General features: G+C 39.4%; 1 protein-coding gene across 4 annotated transcripts in view; it reads right to left on the bottom strand.

Moving 5' to 3' along the window:
* Positions 1-232: 232 nt before the first annotated feature.
* Positions 233-14,671, bottom strand: part of LOC134656866 (zinc finger CCCH domain-containing protein 13) — a 109,956-nt gene continuing 95,517 nt past the window's right edge. For all 4 annotated transcript variants that reach the window (XM_063512396.1, XM_063512398.1, XM_063512397.1 and 1 more), the window contains exon 7: positions 233-1,482. In XM_063512396.1, the coding sequence (XP_063368466.1) occupies positions 293-1,482 (1,190 nt within the window). In that variant the 3' untranslated portion in view covers positions 233-292. The remainder of the gene's footprint in view (positions 1,483-14,671) is intronic.

Genomic DNA, 14,671 nt, shown 5'->3' with positions numbered 1-14,671 from the left:
TGTGCCTGCTAGTCTTTGACGGATGATCCTATCGAAGTTTTTATTTAAAGCTTCCTTTCAAATATTTAGCAAACTGAATGACCAAATACTCTATAAAAAGATGTGCGAGAATTCCTTCTGCATGAAAAATCTTTTTATAGTCTTGGTAAATTTAACAACATCTAGAGGTCGCTTAGCTAAACTCGATAAAATCCACCGTCAATTTACTGCACAATACTGTAAATTAACAATAAACAATTAAATCTCATTTATTTCCTCAGGTCATAAAAGCACGCTATTCTATTATGGCATTTCAGTAAGGTCTGACTGTTCCGAGGCGGCCGCGCGGGATGGGCTCGGCGTAGCTGTGGCGGAACTTCGCGGGCTGCCGGTCCGACAGGTCGCGGTAATCTCGGTAGTCCCTCTCGTAATAGCGGTCCCTATCGCCTTCCGCGTACGACTGCCTCTGGTCGTCTAGCAGCCGCGAGCGGCTGAATGCCCTTTGCCTGTCACTCCAGTCTCTCCTCCGGTCTTCAATGACTGGCTCAATTATTTCATCCTCGTCTATACGCCGATCTAGTTCTCTCCTCTCTCTGTATCTATCGAAGTCCTCCCTATGCGGCTTTGGTTCGATTCTGTCCAGATAATCCTCCGCCCCGTACTCGAATCGCTTGACATCTTCGCGTTTACGGCTGACGCGTGGGAGTCTCTCCACTTCTCTGTGTGTTATATCCCTGTCTATGTCGTGCATCCGATCCGGATCCTTGAACCGCTCTGGCTCTCTGTGAGAACGCTCCAAATCCCGGTGAGAACGATCAGGTTCTCGCCGAGAGCTCAATTCTCTGTGACGCTCCTGCTGCCGCTCGTCTCTATGTTCTTCCTCGGGGGAAGAAGTCGAGCGACTATTCCTTTCCAGCATGCTCCTCCTGATAGCCATGTGCTGCTCTAGTTCCCTGTTGAACCTTTCCCTTTCTAGGTTCTTGAATTTTTCTTTAGCGACTTGGAACCGGTCTTTTGGGGAGGCTTCGGCGAGTTTTAGACTTCCTTCGCTAGCGCCCCTCGTTAGTTTACCGAACCGGCGATCTTCTATTCGGTCTATGCTTCGATTAGACGGTTTAGTTTCTGCGGCGTACCGCCGTCTGTAGCTTGGTGCGTCGTCGTATTTCTCTTGTTTTTCTTTGACACGTTCGAGAGACTCGTGGCGGTGGTGGCGGTCGAAGCCGGCCTGGTCACGGAAGGGCGCCAGTGAGTCACGGAACTGGTCGGTGAAGTCGTCGTTGAAGCCGCGGTCGTGTCGGCGCGGGGACAGCGCGCGGCGTGGGGGTGACGCGCGGCGTGGGGGTGACGCGCGGCGAGGCGGCGACGTACGGCGAGGTGACGCCGCACGACGAGGCGACGCCGCGCGACGCGGAGATGCTGCATGACGAGGAGACGCGGCGCGCCGAGGAGACGCGTCGAATGCCTCATGCATCATGTAAGCCGTGCTCTCCGCCCAATCTTCCTCTGGAAAACAGAAGAAAATATTTTTGAACTTACGATGAAATTTTATTTATTCGTATGGCATAATTGTTCAGCCGTTTACAAAGATATTCTATTTCTAAGGTTCTTTATCCATTGGATTACGTCACTGTCGAGGGTAAACAAGTCTGCAGGATGAAATCATGGTCCGGGTTTAGAATTTAGATACACTTGGCGCCTACATAAAACTAGCAGGGTGATAAAGATTATAAGGACAATTCCTTCAACTGAATGTAGGTAGATTCTTGAATCAAGAGCAGTCCGTTAACTAGTTAAAGTGTCATGCAAACAATTATTGACTCTAGTAGGTCAGCTCATGTCAACTCATGTTTCTTTAAATCCGACAACCGTAATTAGTTAGCATCTACATAATCCATAGGCCCACTTGTCGATAATATATGCGGGCTACTTAGCACACATTCTCTGCTACTTGACCCATTGTCACTACAGCGACTCAGTTTTTTAACCGACTTCCAAATCTCAAAGAAGGAGGTTATCAATTCGGTTGTATGTTTTTTTTTTTTTTTATGTTTGTTACTCCATATCTCCGTCATTACTGGACCGATTTTGAAAATTCTTTTTTTGATTGTATGTATATGCATACAGATTGGTCCCGTTTTGGTCAAAACCCAGTTCTGATGATGGGATCCATGAGGAATCGAGGGAACTCCTCAAATCTTAAAGGCATACATATAGTGATTTTTGTGTTTTTATCAACAAATCAAGCATATACATTCAGAAACGTGACATTTGATGAAGTGGAACTGCTGACGATGATCAGAACAGAACTCTTCAACGACGCATAGTTCACGTTTGGCGATTTGTCCTCTTCGTTATGTTTGTTAAGCAAGTTAAGTTTTTAAGCCACATTTTTGTCAAGCTCGAGTTCTGATGATGGGATCCATGAGGAATCGAGGGAACTCCTCAAATCTTAAAGGCATACATATAGTGATTGTTGTGTTTTAATCAACAAATTAAGCATATACATTTAAAAAGTAACATTTGAGGAAGTGTAACTGCTGATGATGACCAGAACGAAACTCTTTAACGACGCATAGCTCGCGTTTGGCGATTTTTCCTTTTCGTTATGTTTGTTAAGCAAGTTAGGTTTTTAAGCCATATTTATGTCAAGCTCAAGTTCTGAACATGGGATCCATGAGAAATCGAGGGAACTCCTCAAATCTTAAAGGCACACGTATAGAATTTTCTGTATTTTCATCATAAAATAAAGCATTAACATTAAAAACTGTCGCATTTGATGAACTGGAACTGCTGATGATGATCAGAACAGAACTCTTCAACGACGCATAGTACATGTTTGGTGATTTCGAATTTCGACTTTGACTTGGACTGGGACCCGGACTCGGATCCAGATCCGGCCTCGTACCCGGATCCGGTTCGGACCCGGACCCGGACCTGGACTCGGACTCGGACCTGGACTAGACCCGGACTCGGACCCGGACTCGGACACAGACCTTGACCCGGAAAACCACTATGATACCTAAACTAAACAAACTACTATGATTACCTACCATAAAATGTAGGTATAAAGTATGATGAGGCCAAACCCCTCCCGCTCAAACCCCCGTACACCGCACCGCATGCGCCGTTAAGTGGGTTAGGTTAGGTTTGAACTGCTATCCTCACAGAACCGAACAAAAGTGGGTTAGGTTAGGTTAGAACTGCGAGCCTTACAGAAACGAAATGCTACTAGAAAAGTGGGTGGTTTTACCTCCTTTTCTACATAGCGCACCATCTACAATAATCTTTCACCGGGCCGCATAGAAGTCGGTTTTTTTTTCTTAAAAATTATACAATAACGGTAAAACTCCGAAGGCATCTATGAGTAAACTCGTTTCTAAATTCGAATTGACATAGAAAATAACCTGTCACTCCCACGTGCCTTATTATCATGCTCCATCTTAGTTTTAATTCCTATGAGACTCAGGTTTCGTGGCTTTACTCTGAATATCGTTATTGTTTTGGCTGCTCCAGTTCTCTGTAGACATTGTTGTAAAAATATTGCAAGACGCAATTATCTGGACAAGCGTGTAGAATTAATTGCAGCAAGACAAGGCTACGAAAGTAATTGTTATGATCTGCTCGCCCGCAATGAGAATTTAATTATTATTGTTTGTCACTAGTCTGGCTCACGTGATGTGCTCACGCTGTTGTCGTTTTATACATATTGCGTATAATTGGTAAAGGTTTAACACCTCAGTAATTGCCTACTAGTAATGAAAACCTAAACAAAGACACAGCTAATCACTAAGCCCTACCTAAAGTTAGACAAAACAGCCACTTTTATTGTTCATCCGAGGCCAAGACGCTACAATGAAAACGTCTAAAACAATCGCCATTTTTTCCTCGTTGGGAACAGGGTTCATCTCCCTCGTTCCCATGGCACTGACGACGTGTGTCCCTTTCGCGTAGTATTGTTTTTGAGCCTTTGGAGGCGTGGGAAGAGCCTAAATTGCCCGTTAGATGGTGTTGCGTAAAAAACGAGTGCCTATTAAGTTTTGACTAAATGACGTAATTCAGTTAAAAGGCAGTTTACTATTCATAGCGCTGAGTTCAATAGCCGAGCCTTTAATGGAAGCCCAAGCCCTAAAAATAAGTGTGTCCGTAGCGCTTCAAAAAATGTTGGTTCAGTTCAGTGTCGACTGTTTAACGCGATAAAGATTTATAACCAACATAAATAAAACATTAACAAATACGGACTAAATACAAGTATGTCTTTCGACATTGGTGCATGATCTGCTCGCTGTCAAAACAGAATAAATAAAGCAAGAGTTTCGACACAAGCATCTTTGATTAAAATTCGTGCGTAAAAAAAGCTGTGCAAGACACCAACTCATAATTCGAACTTTCATGCGCAAAACACCAGACAAACAAAGATTTCAAGTAATGAAGGTAATTATCATTATATTAACAATAGGCAGTGAAATAAAATTAAATACACAAGCAATAGAAGAACAAATATTCTTAAGTGTAAGGCCTGAGTGGACGCTCGAAGCGGAGCGTTCGGCGGGGCGTGCAGCGTGGCGTCGGGCTCACAAGTAATTTGAGCAGCGTGCACTAAAGCCCTTGCTACACGGTCGCCGACAAGCCTTCTAACCGTCTGTCCTTGGTCAGTTTTGGTCAAATTTTGTTGGAAACAACTGTCTACACGGTCCGTCCAGACCAAGGCCACGCGGTCTGAGGGGCTTGTCGGCGACCGTGTAGCAAGGGCTTAAGGCCGCTCCTATATACGCTTGCATTTGTTGAACATGCACGCCGCACGCCCCGCCCCGCTGCACGCCCAACTCGAGCGTCCACTCAGGCCTTACACTAAGAGATGTAATTTCGTCAGGTGCGCCATTAGTTTTCAATGGTTGGTATTCTAGTTCACACCATGAAGGTGAAGCAGTGATCTTGAACTATATGAGAATATTTATATGTATTGTGTTGGTATAAATAATTAAAATCTCATTGGACGTCTTTGTTGCTTTGAACCACATTGCCTTGGTTTTGCAGCAAGTGCCGCTTTGTGTGTTAGATTTGATTTTAATAGCACTTGTCTGCAAAATAAAATGCAACGTTTGAGAAGATTCCAAACTATATGGTCCTATGATCTGATCAAAGTCCCAGTAAACAGTTAGATGAAGGAAGCGCACAACCGGAGGTCCTTGGATAATGCCCTATTTTAGGCACTGCTCGTTTTTCGTCGGTGATTACTATGACGGGTAAGTGAAAAAATACGTGAAGTAATGAATAATTATCTAAGTATTAATTGTACGTAGGTATTTTTTGTTAATCTATATCACAGAATAAGTAATAATATTATCATACAGAACGGCCACGCACCGCCCCGCCCCGACTCGGATTACCTCGCCCGCGACTGGCCGCGACATGAATGTGTGCGTAAGTCGCTCTACTGAGAGCATGCCAGAAGTCCGTCAGATACACAATGACGCGTGTACAGACGTGCCGCGCAGTGGCGTAGCTAGAGGATATGGCGCCCGGGGCAGGCACCAAATTTGCGCCCCCCCCCCCCCCAACGAATTGAACTAACGAAAGGGTTACTTTTTACTTATTAAAGTTTACTTTCGATTTAGACAAATAAGTGTTTTTTTAGTCCATCGGTGGCTAACAAGCTTACGACTCACTTGATGGTAAGCGGTCACCTCATCCTATGGACGTCTACACTCCAGGGGCGTTACTTGCGCGTTGCCAACCATATTTTTAAAACTTATACACTTCTTTTTTGGAGATCTCCTTAGACTTGAAGATTCAATATCGCTTGTAAGTTTGGGATCGTAGACTATTCATAGCGCGCCTTTGGACTGATTTGAATGGACCAAGGTGGCATCTAGGTGCTCCTGCCCAAAGGTGACAGCAGTACTCATTATATGGGATCTGTCCATGGTCGTACGCAGCATTTTTTAAGGGGTGGGGCAGAAGTAGGGGAGGCTGGGGACGTTGTAACAGGGTACGGTTGAAACAGAGATTCTTAGCTTATGGTCAGAGACCAGGGTGGGACAACTGCCCTACCTTGCCCCACCGTGGGTACGCCTATGGATCTGTCTGCCCCAGAGTAAAGTATCGCCTCCCTTTATTGAGCACCGAGTTTTTTGGATACGAGCGCAGCCTACCCAGCAAGGTGGCTACGAAATTATTAGACCTCACTGATGGAGATGTCAACACCGAGGCTCCCAATACTCCCTGACATGGGAAGGGTTGTGCCACTTGTGCCTTGAAAATTAGGTTTTCTTAGCGATAAACGCTCAAAATTGAGCCTTGGTGGGATTGAATTGGACTAAATTCTCCCGATCCCACACCGAAATTCTGGATAAAATGCTCTCAATACCTGACACAGGTTTTTCACGGCATTCTAGTATCACAGAACGAGCGATGTTGGCACGGCATGTGTTATACAGCCCTAGTAGCACGGTCGCATTTTTATCATTTATCACCATGCCTGTCACGTTCTAACAAGTATGTAAGTGCGAAAGTGACGGGCTTAGTGATAGTGGATAAAAAATGGAACCGTGCTGAGCCCGCAGGTTGGTCCAAACCTTGCCGTCCAAAAAATTTTTTTAGATTCCTCACGCTGTGGGCTATTAGAATATGTATGTTAGCCGACTTTTCGTAGTTTTCGAATTATGATTTTTATTTTTATTACTTTTAACTTTTGTTGAGAAATTTCGGGGTGAAGCAATTATTTTTTTTTTAAAACTATTGAACTTCTTTGAATATTTCTTTTTGTAACATAATCCTTCAAAAACGGCGCAGTTGCTAAAAAAAATCAGCATCCTCACTTGGCTGAGTTGGGAAAAAAAGACAAACTTTTACGTTCAAGCATGTCAAGCTTAGATGTTGCCCTTACCTAAATAAATAAAAAATACAAGCGATTTCAAGGACTTTTGGTTATTTTAGAAACTGCTAGACCCTACGTTTTTTTTAAAAGGTCAAAAAGGTGATACTTAATAGTCATAATTTGTTAGAGTCGCCGGTCAAAGGAACTGAGGTGGAAAGCTTCCAAATTAGTAATTCATTACAAAAATCCTCTTTTGTTATTTCTACTATTATTTTATGGGGTCACTTCCCTATCGCTATTTCATGTTATCAGTGCAAATACCACAAACAATTATTAGAAGGCATAAAAGCAACGCAAAGCTTCACCCCGGAATTTCTTAACAAAAGTTAAAAGTAAAACTGGAAAACTACGAAAAATCGGCTAACATACATGGGGTATATTCTGATAACCAACGACTAGGATTCTAAAAAATTTTTTTGTACGTCAAGGTTTGGACCTCCCTGTATAGCTAGCTAGCACCCAGGGTGGCTAAAAAATAACTGCATTTCCGTTGCCAGGGAGGTTTTGGGATTATACTGAGCAATTTTTACTATGAGACCAACCCCAAAGTCGCGAAAAAAAAGTTGACTGTTTCCTACATTTTGGCTGGTCCATTTTCTATGGGACGTCTTTTGCCCATTTTGGCGCCCCCCCTTCGACGGCGCCCGGGGCACGTGCCCCCCCCAGCCCCCCCCTAGTTACGCCACTGGTGCCGCGCACACATATAAACGCAAATCATTTTTGATGTATGGCGTGTCCGCCCTGTGTCTATATTACAATATAGTATCTATATTATAACATTTTATGTAGGGGTGCTAAACTAATACTTTTGCTAACTGTAAGAGTATGTTTGTGTTAGTAAGGAACTTTTATTAGGTACCTATACAAGTACAAAAAAATAATTATGAATAATTTCAATTAACTTTTTACACGTTTCTTTCTTGAACGCACGCATAACGTAAGTAAACATTCCTGACACACCCAATAATCAACCGCCGAGCATTCAAGTTGTTTTTACAGCACGCACCGTTCCGCGCACAACAGTAATTTGTAAAATAATCACAGGTTTGTTATATCTTCCTAGTTTTTTTTTGCTTAAGACTAGGAGGCCTACTCTGTTTTAATAAATTGATATGGTGGAAAACCGCATAGCTTGCCGCCCTAGCGAAGGTGACAATCGCTATTGCTACGACAACGAAACGCTTTGTGTATCTTTATTGGTGCTAACGAAAAGCAATTAGGAGGCATCTCGCTCGCACTTATTGGTGCGGCTGAGATGCCTAATGAGAAGACTCCAGGTCGTATCAAAATAAGAACAAATCCTAATCAAATTGTTAAATCAAAATCAGCCTCCTAGTCATTTGATGGTGTGATTACAAATTGATAGTGTCGGTCTCAGATAGCTTCTTATCGTCTTCAGTAAACATTAGTAAAGTTTTACCGGGTGTATTTTTTGTATCATTGATTATATTTTACTAAAAATATCTTAACTAAAAAATAGTTGAAGTTTGAATAAAATATGCTGATACCTTTCGTTACACGAGTACCTATTGCAATTTTTTTTAAATGAATCGTCGTATAGTACCGATATTTATTAATGTTTGGTCACATTTAATTATATACACATTCTTTGGTGGTACCTGCTATAGGTATAATACTCGATATAATACTCGATTGCCACCGTCTCGCCCATTTTAAGCGGCTGGTAACTTGGTAGTGATAATTTATTAAGTGCGTAAAAATAAGTAACTTCCGTGTCAAAATCTAACTAAAATCATTTTAGCGGCCCTTTAATTAATTTATAGTAATTGTATAAGTGACAACAAGATGTTAAATATTGTAATTAGGACGTGAAACACTGTGACTCTTCCATAGTTTTTATTTTTTTTAATTATGTTTTAAACACTAATGAATTTAGCGTCATTAGAACCTGACAAAGTAATTTTGCGATGGAAAAAAGGACGCTAAAATTAAAAACAGATTTACAGAATTCAAGAAAGTCAAGGCTCCAGTCATTAGACACAATCGCTAAACGTGTTTATGCCGAGGACGCCGATTCTAATTTAACAATTTGTTATTGTTTTGAGCCTGTCCTGATACGACCTTGACACGGCTCGTAGTGCATCTCATGCTCATCAATAAGTGTGAGCGGAATGCCTAATGACACGACTTTGAGGCCCTTGCGTCTCGCTCGCGCTAATACAGTACAGTCGACCTCAAAGATATGTAAACACTTTTGCACCTTAGGTACTTGTAATAAGGCGAAAAATTTAAACATATTATTATCTATGACGTCGACTGTGCGAATAAGTACGAGCGATTAAATACAAAATGACATAAATTTGATATCGGAATGTAAGTTCGAATTGGCCTCTCTATTACGTGCGCGCGCGGAGACAATCATTGTGAGCGATTATAAAGGTCATATCAGAACAAGATCAAAACCTTATCAAATTTTTAAATCAGAATCGGGATCACTGGCTCGTGACGGATCCATTTGCTCTAAGGACGATTCTTGGAACATGTCTAGTGAAAAAAGTCTATAAAAAGCTGCCGGAATTTTGTTTTAATGACTGTTATGTAGCGTTCAATTTGTTGGGAATTTTGATAAGAATCTATATAATGATATAGAAGCGTCTGGTTGACGTAACTGGTGACCGAAGAGCTGGCGGCTACCTCGCACAACGTATCAGCATTACGATACAGCGAGGAAATGTCGCCAGCATCCTTGGTACAATGCCTCAAGGGCCTATTTTAGATTTAAGCTAGTTTTTAATTTCTTTACTAAAAGAAACCACTGTATATATCTTGTTTGTAAATAAATGATATTATTTTATAATGATATTAAATTTTAGTGCTCTGTTTACCAATTTTTGATGATTACCGACCAAGTTTGGGAATGATACATTTTATGAATACATTTATCCCACCAAAAACATTTTCATGTAAAATGTTGCCAAGACGAAACCATAAGGCTCACACTGACAAAAAGTTATCAGATATCTTGTAGAGCCAAGCTTCTAACTCTACAGGCCCTACCTTCACAGACTCTACACCTTAGTCAAAATATGTGGCTTGGCCGTTTCGTGACATGGGCGTAAGGTGAAAAATTTATTCACTATTCATTATTTTTTATTATAAAATAGTTCTTGTAATGAAACGGCCAAGCCACATATTTTGAGTAAGGTGTAGAGTCTGTGAAGGTAGGGCCTGTAGAGTTAGAAGCTTGGCTCTACAAGATATCTGATAACTTTTTGTCAGTGTGAGCCTTATGGTTTCGTCTTGGCAACATTTTACATGAAAATGTTTTTGGTGGGATTTCACATCTTTTTGTAAGTTGCTTATGACAATCTTCCGATTTAAAGGATTGCGGATGATTTACTAATATTAAAAATCCTGAAATACGTACTTGGGGGGTATCTTTTATATACAATCTGTTTTTTTTACTGATTCCCTATACAAACTTCAACCCCCTTTTTCCCCTAACGCCTTTTTCCACCCCTTTTCACCCTTACGGGGTGATTTTGGGGTTGAAGCTATTTTATATCCTTCCCCATAACAATAACTATCTACATACCAAATTTCAACTAAATCGGTTCCGCGGTTATCGATTTCCCATACAAAATTCCACCCCCCTTTGCACCCCCTTAGGGGCTAATAATTTAAAGCTTTTGAATTATTTTGTTGTTTGTGGACTAATACTATCTCACATACCAAATTTCAGCTTCCTAGGACTTCAGGAAGTACCCTAGAGGTTTTGATGATCAACAGTGAGTGAATGAGTCAGTGACGAAATCGGGGTTTTTTAGATATTAATAAAATCCAAAGTATAAGAGCTATGCAGTTGAAATTTTTTATGCTTAATAAGTCCACTATTGACATCATATCCCGATTGTTTTGTTTATCTGGTATAATCCAAACCCAAGTTAAGAGGGTTCAAAAAAACGACGAAACGCTTCGAGAAAAGGTAGGTAGTGCCCTTGCGCTTCGCTTTGCTCGTCTTGGCGGGGGCACTACCGTGCCCCCAGATTACGTCTGCGGCCTGAGGTCATCATTTAGAAATAATTTACTTAAATTCCTCATTAAGTTTATAAAGCATTAGTTGCTTCTAAGATTTATTATTATTGTATATATCTTATTCTGAATTAATTCAGTTTGTTTTTTGGACCACATATTATGTTAAATCAAATACTATTACCAAATATTTCGACATTACTAAACAACTAAACTAAAGTCTACCGGATTTTGACATCAACATATTATATAAAAACTTCGTCAAAATATACGTGTTGCGTTGGGTACGATTCTCGTAAATTTCCACGAGATTTTATATAATGATAATTCGAATTGCGGAGTTGCATATAAAATATTTAATCTAATACCTTTAAACGAGCAATTCTTGCATATTTATTTATTTATATAATTATTTAATTATATGTATATATATTTCGGGGATCTCGGGAACGGCTCTAACGATTTCGATGAAATTTGCTATATGGGGGTTTTTGGGGGCGAAAAATCGATGTACTTAGCTAGGTTTTATCTCTGGGAAAACGCGTATTTTTGAGTTTTTATATGTTTTCCGAGCAACGCTCGGTCTCCCAGATATTAAGTTATTATGGCTGCTAGAACGTTTGTCTCAAAATTCGTGTTTTTGTTTTTATGCGAATCCAGTAACACGCAGTTTGAATATTAATAGTTTTATTTGTTTGTTGTTATACCTAAAATACCTAATTATTTAAGACTTATAGCTTATTAGAATAAGCTACCCAGTTTAAGCCAGAATATCATATTCGATAAGAAGAGTAATAGGTAAGTATAAAAACTTATTTCATAATAATCTTTGAATATTTGACTTGAGAACATTGTGTTAGTTAATTTTTGTAGCACATTAATGACAAACCCTACCTAATCTATCTACCATTAACCAACGTATTTATGTGTTATTAATAAAACTTTCGTAACCTAAAATACAGGATGCTTCCTGTGACAGGAGCAATAAATTAAACTAAAGGCTGTACTCTTCAAACTGACCAATATTTGTTCAGCAACTTTTAAAAATTATGAATGCTAGACTTGCTGTTTTTCATACAAAATAAATATTGCCTTCAATGTACGCTGACATCAGTGTGTTTGACGTTGCTTGTCACGCTTTAAACATAAAAAAATTTGCAATACATTGCGTCTTAGAATAAACTTTAAAGTGTAATAAAATTCAAAACATTAGTTATTTTCAAAAGTTGCTGAACAAATGTTGGTCAGTTTGAGGAGTACAGCCTACAGTTTAATTTATTGCTCCTGTTACAGGAAACACTCTGTATATTTGGTACCTACGGTAAACATTCGATTTGGCCTTAACTTTAGTTAAAACATAATAGGTATGTAATGTAAAATCACCATTATAATATTGCGAAGTTAATCGTTCAAATGTATTGACCAATCACAATTTAAAGTGACATTTGTATGCTAAACGCATGCCGAGCTGAGTTTATTGTACTTATAGTTTATAAATATTTATAATACAATACAGCATATATGGTAGTATGCATTACGAAATGTGATTCAAATATATTATTATCATTGTTGCATTTGGACGTAGGCAATGTTCGTAAAGTTTTAAAGGTTTTAAATGTATGTTGAAGACCGTATTTAAAGTACTTGTATACTCGTAAATATAGTTTTTTTAAACTAAATATATTTCAATACCAGCATAATTGCTTGGTAAGCTTTCGAAAAGAAACATTTAGACAGTAACAGGCTGTGCTCCTCATTATTATTTCCTTAGGCATGTCTAGAGTTGGTAAAACGATCCTGAGGATTTACCGCGAAAATCGAAATATCGTTATCTGCCTCTTTATCACTCTTGCATATCGTCAGGTGACAAGCAAAACTCACTAAGTACCACCACAAGTTCATAGCCATAGTGAACCATATTAGTACGAAAAGAAGGTTGATATTTGTTTAAATATTTTATAGTAATTACTAATTAGTGACTTTTTCTTGTCACCTGACGATATTAGAGTGGATAGGCCGCGAAAAAGACGAGCGGAGGAAAAATATAGCACGTATCTTGGTAGTACGTATCGTCTGATGCCCTCCCATTCTATAACAGGCACATCCAGTCCCTCTCCATTTACGCATATAAATTCACAAGGAAGTGATGAAATTAATACGAAAATATCTAAGACCAGGCTATGCTATGAAAACAACCACAATACAGTTCTGATGCAAACAGAACAAGCGAGCGGCGGGTCACGACAGGTGACGCCATCGGTCTATAAAAATATTGCTTTTCCACATTAACTTGTTGTTTTTTTACACTAGGTCTGCAATGTTAATGTTATAAAGGTATTTCGAAATCAAATATAATTTAGATTTATTGGTATGTACGAAAACATGGCAAAAACATTTGTTCATCGTCTTGGGAACTTTAAGTGTAGAGATAATTACTTGTCGGAGCAGCCTGTCCAGGGTGCCTAGCCAAGATGATAAAAGCCAATCGAAACATAAATGATGAAATAGTCGCGTGACTTCGTCACCCCAATGCATTTCAGTTCTGTCATCCCAATATTTTTTATTTTATTTTCGGTACCTACTCATCTTGGCTATGCCCCCACAACCTTTCTTACTCCTTAAAGAGATTCGACTTCATATTTTCTTAATTCGTCATTAGCACTAGCGGTTCACCCCGAAATTCAGTAAAATGCTGCAAATGGTGTTAAAAGCATCTTAATCATTAGGTATACGAGTTGTTATCGGCGGCCTTTGAGTTCCTCGTACCTAGTCCCCGTTCCATCGTTTCACTATTTTATTGTTGAATTATTTAAGTTGAGTATCAAGTCTCTCCATCATCGCTCTTTAGAAATCAAATTAAGTACCGTAAAATGGGGTGAGTAGGGTCAAAACTGAAATTCAAACCTCGATAACATTTTATTTTTACATATGAAAACTGAATGGTGTATATGTATAATAAGTGTTCCGGACGTTTGTATTTTAGTTTTTATTTTATTTTGGGTAGTTCCATTTCATAACTTTGACGATAAAGAGGAAAACCCACCTCACCCCGTAGTGCCTCGTATTTGGGGTGAGAGGGGTTTTCATACAAAGGTGATTTTGGAAGATTGTTGGATCGATTTTTTTTTATCATGCGTATTACTATAGCTCCATTTTAAATTGGAATACATTATTTTTGTAGCAGTAGCCTTAAAATCTCTTCTCACCCCCCTCTCAAACCTTCTCTCCCCATTCATAACCCACCTCTATACTGATGTTACACAATTAAACGGGTTTCCATATATATCATTTGAACTTACGTAAAGGGCTAAAAGGTCAGTTATTGTAGTTTCGTATATTTATGTTTTCCACTAAATTATACTCATTTCTTACCGTATTTCAATAACACCGTTCGTTGGATTAATTACAGCGATTCATATTACTTGGCACATAAATTACTATTTTAATATACGGAAGCAATATCTTTTACAAAACAAATATCATCATCACTTCATCACGTAAGCTTTTATGAAAAAAATAAAAACCAGCCATAGACGATGATGGTATCGTTAGTTAGAAACGTGATTACTATTCTAAACGTTTGATTTTTTACCTAATGCTATCATTAAAATGAGCGGTGGAACGATTTGACGCTCATCCACAGCATAGAGAAAAAAATACATAGATTGCTCACTCCATACATCAGTTTCATTCGTATTAGCAGTAGTAAGTATATAGTATGTTGTTGAGCATAAGACTTTCCGGTCGGTGCTACATCTATTGTCAAGTAGCAGTACTGATAATTCCGCTACTCGGTGCTAGATGTGGACACTGAAAATAATA

Source organism: Cydia amplana, chromosome 19 (assembly GCF_948474715.1).
Source record: "Cydia amplana chromosome 19, ilCydAmpl1.1, whole genome shotgun sequence".
Lineage (NCBI taxonomy): Eukaryota > Metazoa > Arthropoda > Insecta > Lepidoptera > Tortricidae > Cydia > Cydia amplana.
This window is presented reverse-complemented; position numbering and strand designations above follow the sequence as displayed.